The 16,850-nt window shown below is 35.5% G+C and overlaps 1 protein-coding gene across 1 annotated transcript in view; it reads right to left on the bottom strand.

The window, feature by feature from the left end:
* LOC113225791 (proton-coupled amino acid transporter-like protein pathetic) overlaps positions 1 to 13,423 on the bottom strand; it is a 45,067-nt gene extending 31,644 nt beyond the window's left edge. Inside the window, exons 1-3 of the mRNA XM_026458195.1 lie at positions 13,363 to 13,423; positions 10,380 to 10,499; positions 1,154 to 1,304 (exon numbers count right to left, since the gene is read on the bottom strand). Coding sequence (XP_026313980.1) covers positions 1,154 to 1,304; positions 10,380 to 10,499; positions 13,363 to 13,379 — 288 coding nt within the window. The 5' untranslated portion in view covers positions 13,380 to 13,423. The remainder of the gene's footprint in view (positions 1 to 1,153; positions 1,305 to 10,379; positions 10,500 to 13,362) is intronic.
* Positions 13,424 to 16,850: the final 3,427 nt, after the last annotated feature.

Below are 16,850 nucleotides of genomic sequence, written 5' to 3'. Positions count from 1 at the left end.
TATCTTTTTACTTCTATTTAATTGATATTATCAAATAAAACTGTAAAGAAAAGCATTGTGTGATACTCTATGTTATTATCAATGACTGAATTTCTCTATGTGCTTGCTACAGATATTTATTTTTGGTTTTAACGGCACTCACGAGAGCGACGTTTTCGGATAACGCGAGCTGTTAAGCGAATAAACGTTCCTGGTTTAAGTCCAGGATTGAATGAATTTTCCTTTGGGTATGTTCGATCTTTGCATCAATTAGGAGAATTTTATTTTCAAATATAGCGACGTCTCCAGTAGTATTAAGTATCGTATGAAAAGAAGAGGCAATTAGGTACAGTCATCTATTTAGAGCAAATAAATTAATTTCTATGAAACGACATATCATCGGTCTTTTGTAGAAAGGGCGAAAGCGCCATTTCGAAGAAATATATCAGGGGAGCATGTTTTTGGGTAACTTATCACAAACTCGAATTTTTTTTCCGAAATACCGTTTGTTCGAAATTTAATTACACCGAAAGCCTTATAAATATAAACCTATAATTATAAAATAATAAATATAAACCTTATAAAATTATCGCAAAAATACGATTAGGTTCGGTTAGATTAGTTTAAGTTAGGTTTAAAAGAAACAATATTTTCCTCTTAAAATTACTTTCGACGTTATGAAAATTCAAGCAAACGTTATTTCTGGAAAATGTCATTTCGAAATACTAATATGGTTACCATGTTTTAGTTTTTCACAACGGCTGCTTTAAAATATTTACGTCTTATTTTAAAATTCAATTTTGGTTATAATTAAGTTCAAGTTTTAAAATTGAATTTACGTAAATATATCGAGTCCTTAGGTTTTCGCGATTGTTATACATAGGAAATGAAACTGTTTTTCCGGATTTAAATCGCGTATATATGTTTTTACAAACAAACCGACGGTTCGGGCCCATTACAGGTCCCATGGTCACGGTTGACTGTCAACCGAAACGTCGGTTTGTTTGAAAAATATACGCGATTTAAATCCGGAAAAATAGTTTCATTTCCTTTACGTAAATATTTTAAAAAGGTTGTGAAAAATTAAAACATGCTCCTCTACATTTTTTTGGAAATGGCGCTTTTGCCCTTTCTACAAAACACCGGAGATATATAAAACAAACTGTATACTTACCAATATATGAATGCAGTGTGTAGCTATTATTCCAACTAAAATAGTTCCGATGCATCCCGGTATAATGCCAGTGTCTTTGAAGGCAGCCGGCATAGCCAGCACTCCAGAGCCAAGCGAAGACTTAAGGAGATTGAGAAATGATCCTAAAGTCCTGAAAACAAATATTATTTTATTTATTTATCGAATATCATGATGTATTACTACCTAGATATTCATACAATGAAAGGAATTTTTCTTTGTCCTCTTTGTGTCGTTCGATATTCGTATCAATAATAATTATTTTTACATTTTACTTTAAAAAGGGTATAGTTATTTTTTACCTTAAAAGGGTAATCCTATGGAGGGAATTACAAGAGTTAGGAGTCTAGCAAACGAGACGACTGACAAATAAACAGTTTTATTTATATAGATTACGCATGTCTCTTTATCTTTATTGTAGCCTCTTAATAAACAGGGATAAAGATAAAATAGAATAATTAGCAAAGTCTGTCGACAGGATTAAGAAGATTATTTGATGATATAGGAAATCAGAATTGTGAGTAAAACCGGTCCGCCACATTGGATTTGTAAAGGGAACCATCATTATTTGTAGCTACATAACTATATAGCAGTAAGTTTTTCCGTATATATTACCAGTCCGACATTTTGTTTTTTGTAATATCAAGTGACGAGACCAAGAAGTCGTGCGCCTGATGGTAAGCTACACCGCTATATAGCCTGTCCATAACAGTTGCAGAGTTTTTAATCGCAAAGATCTGAGTAATATTACCAGTGCGCCCGTCACCCTAAGACATAAGTTGACAAGTCTCATGTGCTCCAAGTCAACTTCACCAGTACCCTTACCCTTCCAAACCAGAACGCAGTAACTAACATTATTGCTTGGCGGCAGAAGGGCGTCTATTACGAACTATTGTTTTATCAATCTCTCTATTGATCTACTTGCATACAATTTGTTAATTTTACGTTTCATTATTAGTGAAAAAACCATCATATGCGTAAAGCATTCAAATTTCTTAAATTCATGTCAAGTCAATAATGTCTGAAGAATTTATGTTATCCTCATGCAAACAACCATTTAATATTTGCTTTTATATGTATGAGATGAATGTTAAATTTGTATTATCTTTTTATTGTACGATACTTTAACCGAGACAGACTTAACTCTGATGTACTCATTTATTATGTAACACTTTGTACACTTCAAGTGCAACATTGTGGGAAAAATAAACATGGATGTTATTGTCAATTTTCCCTTCTTACCCGTACTAACCAAGTTACATTATGCTATGTACAATATCGTTACAAAAATTCGCTTCCAATCCATTCCGACGCAATATAAATTGAGCCTTAGGCACCGCCCATACATGTGGCCTGCGTTGGATACAAGCAACCGACAATAGAAGCGAATATTCTATTTTCATACAGTTGATATGAAATTGACACACACACCTCGCAGGAATTTTATGAGCGATGCCAGAATTTATTTAGCACGATTATGATGTATATGTCTTTACATGAAACTCTTAGAACTACAATAGAAGCGAAGCGCCAACTTTACCAAACACTTACGTTACAAGCTTATTTGCGAGGCCTTAAAGATCCCCTAGGATCCAGGATACGCTGCATGCGACCTGCATCCATGGAAGAAGCTCTAGAGTTTGTCCAAGAAGAGCTTAATACTTTGTATATGCAGCAGCGTTATGATAATAGCACAAGTAAGAAAGATTGTGAGCAATCACCTTCTCAACAGAATATTAATTTACCCCTTAATAACTTTGTACCTAAACCCACAACTTTTGGTGTACCAACGAAACAACCCATTTTTAACATGCCTGGTCCATCGCGACAACCACCAATGCAGTCTGTACCGTTTCAAAGTTGGAGACCTAACTTTCCGTCTCAAATGACAAACAAACAGATATCCTTATGTCTATCGACAAGAAGTCAGGGATCGAATTAATAAGATGCTTGATCAGAACATAATAACACCGTCAGACTCGGCGTGGAGCTCTCCAATTTAGATTGTACCTAAAAAGCCAGATGCTTCAGGCAAGGTTAATGGCGTCTTGTCGTGGATCTCAGGAAAGTCAACGAGAAAACGATTGACGATAAGTACCCCATTGCGAATATTACGGATGTGCTTTATAAACTTGGTAAATGTTAATATTTCACAACACTCGATTTAGCTAGTGGGTTTTATCAGGTTAAGATGGATCCAAACGATATACACAAGACCGCTTTTAATGTAGAGAATGGGCACTATGAATTTTTAAGGATGCCCATGGGTCGCAGAAATTCTCCATCAACATTCCAACGCGTGATGGACAATGTTCTTAAATATCTTTAGAATAAAGTATGTCTTGTGTATCTTGATGATATCATTGTATTCAGTACCTCCCTTCAGGAGCACATTTTGAACTTAGAAAAGGTCTTTAAAAGGCCACGGGAATCGAACTTTAAAAATCAGATGGACAAATCCGAGTTTTTGAAGTTGGAAACCGAGTTTTTAGGACATGTTGTCTGTAACGAAGGCGTTAAACCAAACCCTAATAAAATCCATGCTATTCAAAATTACCCGTTGCCTAAAACCCCTATTGAAATCAAACGATTTCTCGGACTGCTTGGTTACTATAGAAAATTCATTCCGTACTTCGCACGAGTGCCTAAACCACTAACCCAGTGCCTTAAAAAAGGTTCAAACATTATTTTAGATCAGAAATATGTTAACTGCTTCGAACATTGCAAAACTCTTTTAACGAAGGATCCAATTTTACTATACCCTGATTTTTCAAAAGAGTTCATACTCCCTACAGACGCGTTCAATGTTGCTATAGGCGCTATGTTATCCCAAGGCACCGTAGGCTGGGATAAACCGATTGCCTATGCGTCCAGGACTCTTAATTCGAGTGAGTGTAATTACAGTACCATCGAAAAAGAGCTCCTAGCAATTGTTTGGGCCACTAAATACTTTAGACCGTACCTATTTGGCCGTAAATTTAAAATTATCACAGACCATAAACCATTGCAATAGGTTATGAATCTTAAGGAACCAAGCGAATACGACTTTACAGTCGTTTATAAGCAGGGTAAACACAACACCAATGCAGGTGCGCTTTTAGGAATCGAACTTAATAACGAAGAGCTCATGTCTATTGCAGTTAACTTATCTGAAAAGGCACCTACTTTAGATGACTTTAGAACTATCACGGTTACAGAAGCGGAAGATGCCTCCAGGACCGCTACTGTGCATATCGATAATGAAAATCCCATCTTAGAGATCCCAATTTCCGATAATCCATTAAATAGATTTACTAAACAATTAATTTTCAATGTGGTCGGTGATATCAAGGTTAGACCGGTGCTTACTAAACCTTTCGAAACTCATACACGAATATCCATTCAATTGTCGGAATCCAATTTGGAAGAAGACGTCATTAACGCCATTAAAGAATACGTTCACCTTAGGGTGAACGTATTCTTTAATGGCGTTAATGACGTCTTCTTCTCAACTTCTTCTTTGATCTCAGGATCAAAACCGGCTTGTTAATTAATCTCCGCTTAGCTTTGTACACAATTATTCCTATAATTCAAAGAACTTTTAAAAATTCATCTATGAACTTGACACTAACTACGAGTGTAGTTGAGAACGTGACAAAATGGCGGCTATTTGGTTTCGCAAATTAGAAAAGCATTCAGTTTAAATACAAGTTTTTATAAATAAAAATTATTATTCTGCATTGCTAAATAAATACCCTCCGTGCTACTAACAAAAACATCTCCAATAAAATGCAGTAATACACCGCAAATCCTGCACTTATAAAGCACTAATGAAATTTTTGGATAAATAAGATAATATTCCGTTTGAGTGGTTCTAACGTTTACCATGAAACTACTTCTTAAGGTATGGTTTATAAACATTTATATTCAGGGTAAACTTAAAAAACGCTACTTACCCGCTTACGCGATACCTGCAGCCGTAGACGCATACCACACCTAGAGGTGCCGGTGATGATTTTATACCGATTTATCGGATATCGAAGTTATAACAGGTAAAAGAACTAATTTTAATTGCTATTTCGGTAACTACTCTAGCAAACCATAAAGTTTTTAATGCCTGGGTCTGTCATTTAAAAAAATAAACAACTTCAAAAATACGTCACGACAATCGTGTGTGTTATTGTTTGGGCTGGTGATTTCGGTGTTTATTTATTGAAAACAAACCGTAAGTAGCGTTTTTTAAGTTTACCCTGAATATAAATGTTTATAAACTATACTTTGAGGAGTAATTTCATGGTAAACGTTAGAACCACTCAAACGGAATATTATCATATTTATCCAAGTACACCAAAAATTTCATTAGTGCTTTTTAAGTGCAGGATTTGCGGTGTATTACTGCATTTTATTTCAGATGTTTTTGTTGGTAGTACGGAGGGTATTTATTTAGCAATGCAGAATAATAAGTTTTATTTATAAAAACTTGTATTTAAAGTGAATGCTTTTCTAATTTGCGAAACCAAATAGCAGCCATTTTGCGGTAGGAAGAGCGCATCGCGTGAGCGGTTCAGGTATGTTTTCAATAAATAAACACCGAAATCACCAGGCCAAACAATAACACACACGATTGTCGTGACGTATTTTTGAAGTAGTTTATTTTTTTTAATGACAGACCCAGGCATTAAAAACTTTATGGTTTGCTAGAGTAGTTACCGAAATAGCAATTAAGATTAGTTCTTTTACCTGTTATAACTTCGATATCCGATAAATCGGTATAAAATCATCACCGGTACCTCTAGGTGTGGTATGCGTCTACGGCTGCATGTATCGCATGAGCGGCTAACACGATGGTAAGACAAATCACCGAAGTATAAACGAAACATTTTTAGCTTTGTCTCACAAATATTACTGGCCAAAAATGCGTGAGAGTATCACTAAGTTCATAAATGAATTTACGATTTGTGGACAGGCGAAATATGATCGAAATCCCATAAAACAGCAATTCAAAGTGGTTCCACCTGCCACAAAGCCCTTTGAATTAGTCCACTTAGATTTACTAACTATCCAGAATAAAAAATATCTGACTATCGTAGATTCGTTTTCTAAATACGCACAGGCTTATCATTTGCGAGACGGAACTGCTATTAGCGTAGTTCAAGCACTACTTAATTTTTGCACGCACCATAGTATTCCAATCACCATAGTTACTGATAACGGCACTGAGTTCACTAATCAGCTTGTTGCAGAATTTGTAAGGCTTCACAAAATCCATCACCATAGGGTTGCCCCTCATACACCTAACGAACATGGGATAGTCAAGAGATTTCACTCAACCATATTGGAACACCTCCGTATTTTAAAACTGGGTCAAAAATCAGAATCCCTTATTAATTTAATGCCATATTTCTTTCTGGCTTATAACAATAGCATTCACAGTTTCACAAAATGTAAGCCGAGAGTACAATAATTCTCATAAAACATGTAAACATAGATTAACTGACTTAGACTTGTTTTCGTTGTCATTAAATAAATATAAAACTTTTTTGTGTAAATGGTCAGAGTAAAAGTACCATAACTTTACAGTTTAATTTAGCATGTTTACTTATTGGTTTTGTTTTATCCATCTATTTGTCTGTAATGTAACATACAAAAAAAGCTTTTGACACGAGCCTCTGGTATGTGCATGCTGTATTTGCCTCATATTGGGTTTACACTCGAGTATTTTATGTAATGTTATTGTTTGTTCATGTACAATAGTGTATTTCTGTTGGCAAATCTAATAAATAAATAATAATCATAATAAGCCTATAGAGGTGATAACCGGCCATTTTGATCCCCGTGATCCCTTTAACATGAATGTTTCATCGCAATAACTACAACAACATATGGTTAACTACAAAGATATAATGACTTTAGTGTACAACACCATACATAACCTCACTAATGACGCGTGAAAAACTCACTAACATTCGAAATAAAGACCGGGAGCCCGAAATTGAATATTCTCCTGAACAACAGATTTTTGTCAAAAATCCGTTTGCTTCGCGTCATAAATTAGCACCGCGGTACACACACGATATAGTAATGGCTGACCTCCCTATTCATATTTACACCAAGAATAAGCGACGATCAATTGCCAAAACTAGGCTTAACAGAGTCCCTACAACAGCTCAATTGTTACAGGACTTTGCTGATCCTCCATCTCCTCCTGCAAACAGGACTAATGCAGGAGATAATACTTGAAAGTCTCAACGACGGGCGGGGTATTTTACCCTTTAAATTAGGACCCGCGAGAGTAATATCTCATTATCATTCCTTTCTGCAATATATTAATCCTCGAAACGTGAGAGATCAAATTAATTCTGTTAACATTCAGTTAAATAGCGTTAGTACCTAACTACATAATAAAACTAATTCTTTATTTTAACTACACTTAAGTTACCTTAGAAATAAGCTTGATAATGTTTTAAATAAATTAGAGACATTTGAGTCAACCCGTGTTAAAAGAGGATTGGTAGATGGTCTTGGTTCCATAAGAAAGAGCGTTACAGGAAACCTTGATTACACTGATGCAATACACTACAATCGAGCCCTTAATCTCTTCAAGATAATCAAGATAATTTGGTTAACGAGTTCAATAGTCACGTTAGCCTATCTAAAAATTGGACATCTCAATATTATAATGTAATTGATAGCATAGTAGATAATCAAAATAAAATCATGATTTTATAAGCTACTCGAGATTACGATTTAGTTAAATATGCGCATCTCACTCAAGTCCTAATTATACTAGGTGACAACGTAGATTCAGTTTCGCAAGAACTAGTAAAACTACAGAATGTTCTTGCTTTCATAAGGAATTCCACGATGTATCATTCGGTGTTAAATTTGTATGCGGTACGCGCTATCATAAGCAAGTTGAGCAAACTATATGGCAGAGAAAGAGTAGTAGATTTAGATATTAGAGAATACTGCGACATAATTAGGTTAGAATCTTACTATTTAGGTAATGAGATAGTTGTAGTTTATAAATTTCTTATCGTAATACCTTTCACCTGTAATATATATAAGCTATCTATCGTACCTAATAAGCATCATAAATTTTTTTCTCCTCCTTATCCATTCCTAGCCCTTTATCAGAAAGACTTCAGATACATAGAGGCTGAATGCCCGAAGACCAGCAAATGGTACTTATGCGAGGAGACATATAACCTGCCAAGCCGAACATCAGAGGACTGTTTCCAGCAGCTCATAATACAGCAACAGAACACCAATTGCAGCTCTGTGTCAGTTACGTTATACAAACCAGCGTTCGAAAAACTCGACGAGAAGCATTACACCATCAGCTTTCCTGCTCCAACAAAAGTTCATCTTTCCTGCGGACAACATTTGTACAAATCTCTACAAGGAAGTTATCTTGCCATAATCCCGCACCAATGCTATCTAGAAACGCCGCACTTTACAGTATCCAACGCCAACGATCGCTTGAGAGGGAAAGGACTAAAAATAATGGACTTACCTAACGACACTCCTATCATCTCATCTTCTATACCAGCATTCAAGTTGCATTCCGTAAATTTGGAAAATCTCCCTAAAGTCTCAACTCTCAACAGCAGCCAGTGAAACTTAAAGATGACTATGATTACAGCCTCTATCACACCACTATCCCATTGTACGTGATCATGTTAAGTGCATGTGCACTCGTTAGTGGCATATGTTACCGCAAGTACTATTTGAAACAATTGAAGACTTCACCGGAACAATACAATGAAGAAGAGCAACATGTCTACGCTCTTCCAGAACCCAGAAGGGTTAACCCTAATCAACCCCTAGCTCAAATCACGATTAACGTCGTCAATAATCGCTGTTCTGAGAGGGGAGGTGTTACGCAAGGCGAACGTAGGGGAATCGCTGAATAAGCGGCGACCTGAAAACAATAGTGCATTGCACGAGGCGCTAGCTCGCTGCACGGGGTGCAGCGTCAGCCCTGTACTTTGAAGACAACGTGATCGCGTTGACGTCAAAAGTGGAGACGGCTGCCCGGAGCATCGAATATCGCGGCATTCGTAATCCAACTTCGATTACTTATTGTCTACTTTTATATTGTACATTTAGATTGTAATTTGTATTAAATTAATTAGTAAAATAAATTGATTTTTTTTGCAACTTCGGCTCGCAACAAACTTAATTCGTGTCATGTCTGGTTTGACGTTGTTTGTGTTGTGTCTATTTCTCGTTTCCTATCTTCTTTCTTTTTGTTTTGCTTTTCTTTTAATGCGTTTGTTTTTCTTGTTTATTTTCTCTCCTTTATTTTAGTTTCGTGTTGTTTTTTGTTCCTTATTTTTATGGCCTTTTTAGGCCTTTTTGTGTATTTAAGGCGAATTCGAAACAATTGACGAGTGTCGTTAGTTGTTACACTTGAAACGACCAGTTTAACGTGAGCTTTGCTATAATGGACGAAAATTGAAAATTACACATTTAATATTTAATTACCAATGAAATTTGATTCCGTTTGTTTTATAATTAGATGTTTTGCTGTTTTTCCCACACCACCGAATGGAACAGCTCCCCATAGTTAGAGATATTATCTTTATAACAATAATTATAGAATATTTTTTTAATATACGGAGACGTACACACATGTCAGTTGTTGGTGCTGTACTATTTCAGCTTTCTAATTTGTGATTTCAGCGCAAACGAGAGTTGATATTTAAAAGTGGTATAAAGCCCATTTGCCTGATGAGTTGCCAGGGATGGATGGACCTTATTACGTCTCTATTTCTGGGTATATACTCGAAGGGAAGGAGATAGGAGACAATTCAACTGCCTCCGTGGTCGAACGGTTACCATGCCGGACTGCCACGCAGAGGTCCCAGGTTCGATTCCCGGGCCGGGAGAAATATTTGTATGGCCTACATTTATTTCTCTCGTGTGTTTGGGTGTAATTTGTAATTTGTGTGTGTGTGTCCATGGCACCCGCGACACAGGGTTTCCCTAGTGCGGGGCTATGTTGATTGTGAGCGTTATTATTGTGAGCGTTATTAATTAAGGGTCGTATTTCAGAACTCTATTCAATACTCAAGTCAGGACTTGAGTATTGCAGTGAGCACTGAAAATCATACACAAGTCCTTGCAATTAGGGTCGTATTTCCAATGCTTGTGTTTCCAGTGCAATCCCGACTGGAGCATTGAGTAGAGTTCTAGAATACGACCCTAAGAAACGTTTACTTACGATGTGGGATGCGCCACTTTCCTATGAATTAAAGGATTGTAGTTTTCAACCTTATTGTCCATGTCCAATGTGAGCGTTGAATGCGCCTGACACGATGCATTTTCTTTGTTCTTGTAATCGCTGAAAATGAAATTAACTTCAAATTAGTCACAGACAAGGGAAATATTGTTCGCATTGTAGGGTACTTATATAACTCAAAAATATTTATAGCGCTTCTATCAACTGTAATGAATATGCTGAAAATGAATCCGAAAATTTTTGATATATCTTTAGTATGTTTTAACCATTAAGGGTCATCACGGGCATACATCAGTTTTTTACTGTGAGTTCGGTATTACATTGGACAGATACAGTAAAGCATTTTTCTTCTCGCGCCAAAGAATACATATATAGCTGATGTCAAGCACTATCGTCTTGTAAAAAGTCTGCAGTCTGCGAACATGTTATAGATAAACCTATACATTCAATTAACTTTGACAAACTGTCGACAAAGGAGTCCGTTTTCTGCCTGGAATGCTGCGAGAACCATTGAAATTAAAAAGTATCCTAATTTCAACAGAAAAGATGGTTTTTACATACAACGAGTTTGGGCTCCAGTATCCAGACTGCAGTACCTACTACTAACTAGTAATAATATTTTAATTTCAACTGCCTTCGTGATCGAACGGTTATCATGCTGGACTGCCGCGCAGAGGTCCTGAGTTCGATTCCCAGACCGGGAGAAATATGTTTATGGCCTACATTTATTTCTCTCGTGAGTTTGTATGTGATTTGTGGTTGTCTATGTGTGTGTCCATGGCACTCGCGATACAGGCTTACCCTAGTGCGGGTATATGAGTATGTTGCATTATTATCGCCCTCTGTCGTGCTAGCCCTTCTGGTATCTAAATACCTGTAACTATTTTTCAACTAATTTTAATCCCGTTTTCCCACTTCATTTTCTATGTGATATTTTAGTAGCAGTAGAGCTCCTTGTAAAGGAATTTGTCCTGCAGCTGTACCTGTTTTTGCCACCAAGCAGTAACGTGAGCATCATTGTATTGCGGTTATGAAACGTAATGTGCTGGTATGGCAAAGTATAGGCACATGGAACTTGCCAACTTCACGTTCCAGGGTGAAGTGAATGAATTTTGGAGAATTTATAAATTGACAAGACCACTCTAATCCTATTATATTTTAATGTGTTTTTCTGAAATTTCAAAAAGTAAGTATATTTACCCATACTTGAAGTAATATACATAGATCGGATCAAACCAAGTCTCTGAAACCCCGGAATGATTAAATAGACGAAAAAATCAAAACATTACTATTATATTTTTAACTACAAATACAAAACTTTATAAACACACTACCGTAGTAAAGTAATTGCTAGTTATACATCAAGTATGTAGAACAAAATACTATACAAAAATTCTGAGATGGATGCTGATAAGTAATAACGTGTTAACCAATATGGTCATAGTTTTGAGAAAATAGCACCTAAAGAATTTTTTCGTTGTTTGTTCTAAAATTTACTTGTAAAATGAAAACTTTTGGTGTCTTTTGGTTAAAATAAAAAAAAAGGTATTTAATTAACAACTTTTGTAACTAAGTTGAAAAAATTGGGTGGTTTGCACTAATATTAGACATAACTTAACTTAACTTTAACTACCTCCGTGGCCGAATGGTTACCATACCGGACTGCCACGCAGAGGTCCCCGGGTTCGATTCCCGGGCCTGGAGAAATATTTGTAATGGGTGTAATTTGTGGTTGTCTATGTGTGTGTCCATGGTACCCGCGACACAGGATTTCCCTAGTGCGGGGCTATGTTGAGTGTGTGCGTTATTATTATTATTATTATTAACTGGTTAATGACTGTACCACCTCATTCAACCGTGAACATGGGACCTGTAAAGGGCCCGAAACGTCGGTTTGTTTGAAAAAACAAATATACGCGATTTAAATCCGGGAAAATAGTTTCATTTCTTAAAGTATAGAATTATGTTACAGATTGGGCTACGCCTTTCGTTTGTTCTTTAGACAATAAAATCTCAGTCATAATTATATCCCTACATTGTCTCGGATCTGGGTGTTTGTAGTACTGTCATTGTTTCCGATTTCCTTAGCACAATTGCTTTAGTTACTTACTTTGGGATCATAGCAACGTATGGGATTTGTGTAATGCTTATTTATTTTAAATTAAATATTCAAAAAAATTATTCCAATAAGGCACAATGTTAAACAAAGAAAATATTCACTCTGTATACCTTTAGGCGAAATCCATTACATCCTTATATACTTTACAATACCAAGTGCATGTATTGGAAATATTGTGGAATTTAATATAATATATGATATTATGAATTATGTCATGCATTTAATCAAGTATTATTGTATGTAATGTTTAATATTACAATACATTAAAATCCAATGCACATTGTTTGAAGTGAAATAATGTCAAAAGGGCACTTAATGGTACTTGAAATGTTACGGTATAATAACACTGATGTGGGTTATCAAAATATTCCTCCTATTTATAAGTTCTTATGTATATAATACATGGATTCTGCAGTCTCACGTATTAAACTAGAGCGGTGTTACTTAACTTTCTCCACCTACAAACAGCCGGAGATTGAGGGAAAAACCTCGCTGACTGCCTTTTAAAAAACCAATGCCAGAAATAAGACCGCGAACTTCCTTGAACTAATACGCGCTGTTCCGGATATCCGCCAAGTAAAACGCTGCTCTGTCTTAGCTGTGAAGAGCAGCGTATTTAAAAAAAATCTCAAGATGAAATGCTTTTAAGTTTTTTTTCCTTCTCCATTCCTTTGAATATGATGGAACCGGCTCGACATATTATAATTCGTCAGTGGTATGCGGTCGTGATTGCGATTTGTTCAATACATTGAAGAATGTAGCATAGACGCTTGATTGTATGTAGTAAGCAATAAAACACATACGACAAAAACGAAGATTTTAAAAACTCCAAAATTTTAAACTTACTTATTGTTTAATGCCATTAAATTTTACACTGGTTTGCCCTAACAAACACTGATTTGCACTGAATTGACACTAAATTATAACACTAACTATTTCTAACGTGCTGTATATTTTCACCGATTGACTGTCTTCACTCGAATGTGACCGACGAATGGATTTTATCTGGAAATGCGCTATAGTGTTTGAGATCTCCATTAGTGTTAAGGTGACCATAAATTTCTATAAAATTTAGGACAGTTTGGGATTTTGCACAGAAAGTGATTTTCAATAAACACAGTGCAATAATTAAGAAAGTCTGTAGTATTTATATTAAATTTGTATAGTATAACTTGAATGAATTCTTAAAGGTTTCTGTCCAATACGTCTGGCTCACCCTGGGCAACAATCGGTTAGTACCTTACGCCAATTGACAAACCCTTTCACCACATCGATATGACAACAACAAGAATAAATTCTAGTAGATATTAATTTGGAATATTTTCGGTTTATCAATCTATCCCATCGTCCTAAAACATATTTTGTTTTGATAGCAATAAGCAAAAACTAAACAATACTTACACAAGAGCAAAAAGCATTCTATAAAAATAAGAATCCGAAATCTTTAACCACCTTTACACTCGCCCTCCGGTATAGAAGAGTCTTTCAGGGTCGTATTCCAGAACTCTACTCAATGCTCAAGTCAGGACTTGAGCAGACTTGAGTATGATTTCAAGCACTGGAAATACGACCCTAATGGCAAGGACTTGAGTATGATTTTCAGTGCTCACTAATTGAGTATTGACTCAAGTCCTGACTTGAGTATTGAGTAGAGTTCTGGAATACGACCCTTCGAGACGTAATAACTCGATATTATGTTGTCATGCGTTATGACTTTTATCAGCACTGCTTTTTTGTTTTAGAAAAAGCTTTGACACTACATTCTGGTATTGCAATATTGATTTCTCGCATCAAACGATTTACGCTATATGATTTCCATATATACGAATACAATAAGTAAAATACATTTACAAATACATCAGGTAGCAAAAATACATTTCAGATACGCCAATATTTCATTATCTATCAATTTAAACCAATAATTAAACGGTTTTATTGTCGGGAATTCAAATTTCATTCATCATTACGGTATCTGATGTTTGCAGAGAATTAAATTCAAATTCGCTGGAACATGACTGAGACATAAATTAAATTGATTTGTAATTAAAATGTGTTAATTGATTTTATTCCTTGACTGTAAATAATATTTTGTACCTAATATATAATTTGTGTTAGTTTATTTTAATTGAGTATAATATTGATTTAGGTACCCATACATTTCGTCTGACTGCCCACTTAGACAAGATAAAAAATATACAACGCCCACAGCCACAAGAAACAATTGAAAACATGTGTTTTTTATATTAACTTAACACAAAAAATTGCAAAGAAAAAAATTGTATTTATATATAGTGTAGTTTGTATAGATTATTCCGAGTTTATTTTTTCAAATGCGGTAGCATCCCCTGGATAGCATTAACGGCTAACGTCACCCAGTGAGCGCTGAAGAGAGGACTCTTCATATATGTGGGGACCAATATGGGAAACTATGATTTAGACTAAAATTAGTACAGAGTACTAAAAAAACCGACAAAAGTACGTGGAATTACATCTATTTGCCAAGTTTTATTGAAATATCCCCTAGTTCGCCACTATACAGGACTTGACACAGGAGATAAAAAAATCGGTTCTCACTACTCAAAGTATATTGAGAGAGAAAAACGCCTTGAATTGGAGAATAGCAAAACCAACCATTAAAATAATTGCTCCTTAAGTAAAATTTAGGCGCTATTTATAAAAATTAATGTTCATGCGTGATCAGCCACCCTTAGAGGTGGATGATTTTCTCCAAAATGAAATGGGACTCTCTGAAAGTCTTTCCAACAAGAAAAAATTATGAAAATCGGTTCACAAATAACGGACATACGTACAAAAAAAATATTTTTTTTAATGTCGGTTAAAAAGAGCGTTTACTAGACGGTTGTTTTTGGTCATTCATCATTTGGTCGCACTTAGAGTAATTAGGTTTGGTCGTAACGTTTCAATATTATAAATGGATCGTATTTGTATTTCGTTTGATGAAGTAAGGATTTATATCAAAATTGTTTATTAATAGGCCTCGTAGGAATGATAAATTGATATTTACTCCCAAAATAAACTAAGCCGGAACGGTAAATTATGAACAAACAGAGATAATTTCCGAGTAATGCAATTATCCGCGACTGAACGAGTTCCCTGTTAGAATTCCAATAAAAAACACCTGAACGGAACGAGTTATCGAAAAAATTCTCACAATAAAACCTAATAGAAGAAAAGATATAAAAAGGCAAAAAGAAGCGTTTATAGAGCTTTAAAATTGTGATTTTTCTTTCATACAGTTTACGGTAAGTGCAAAATAATAATGACCAAATAGCAAAGTGTGAGTTATGTGACGCGAAAGATGTGCGACTACTTCAATATTATAATATAATTCGTTTTTGTTAAAAAGTCGAATAGATCAAAATTTTTACGCGCGTGTTTATAACTACTTGATAATAGTACTTTGAGTAGTCTACTGTAATATACTAATTTTCATAGTTTTATTAATTCTCCATAGAATCCATACAAACCCCCTTTGAGATTTTATTTCTGACAAAAAATGGCTTATGTCCTTCTCCTAAGTCCCATCTATCTCTATACCAAAATTCATCAATATTGGTTCAGCGGTTTAGGCGTGAAAACTTAACAAATTGAGTTGTGTTAGCATTATACCATGCTGGTTTGCCACGCAGAGGTCCCGGGTTAGGTTGGATTAGATTCCCGGGCCGGGAGATAGAATAGATACAAGGCCATACAAATATGGCCTACATTTATTTCTCTCATGAGTTTGGGTGTGATTAGTTGTTGTGTCCATGGCATCTGTGACACAGGGTTCCTGGTGTGGGGATATTAATGTATGCGAGTAAACTTTTAAGTACAAAATGTTTTATTACTATCACAATTCAATATTTATTTATTTATTTCGTGAAATTATTCTGTTATAATATTAAAAAGCACCGTGGCGATGGAGTATGCATACATAAATAATACCTATTCAAGTTATACCTAGCTAGGGCCACATTGGCATGCAGACGCACGTTCCGAGTCTTGTAAGTTGGAAGGATTTTTTCTTAAGAACGAATTTTTGAATATTATCACGTGAGGTGATTTATGTTGATACAATGAAATATTCTTTCTTGCGTATAAATTGCAATTACAAACAGAATAGTAATACTAGTATATTATATGTGTGATGTAGTATAAGCTAATGTAGTACGAACGGCCTTGGTTGCTAAATTTTGCTGCAGTCCACCAAAGGTAGCAGTAGAGCTCCTTGTGAAAGAGTTCGTCCAGGGAAGTATTGCCATCTTAACTAATTCTGCCGCCAAGCAGTAATGTCAGCATTACTGTGTTCCGGTTTTGAAGAGTGAGGGTGC

Source organism: Hyposmocoma kahamanoa, unplaced genomic scaffold (assembly GCF_003589595.1).
Source record: "Hyposmocoma kahamanoa isolate Upper Pololo Valley unplaced genomic scaffold, ASM358959v1 174563, whole genome shotgun sequence".
In the NCBI taxonomy this organism is placed as follows: Eukaryota; Metazoa; Arthropoda; class Insecta; order Lepidoptera; family Cosmopterigidae; genus Hyposmocoma; species Hyposmocoma kahamanoa.
Note: the sequence above shows the minus strand (reverse complement) of the source record. Positions and strands in the feature narration are given on the sequence as shown.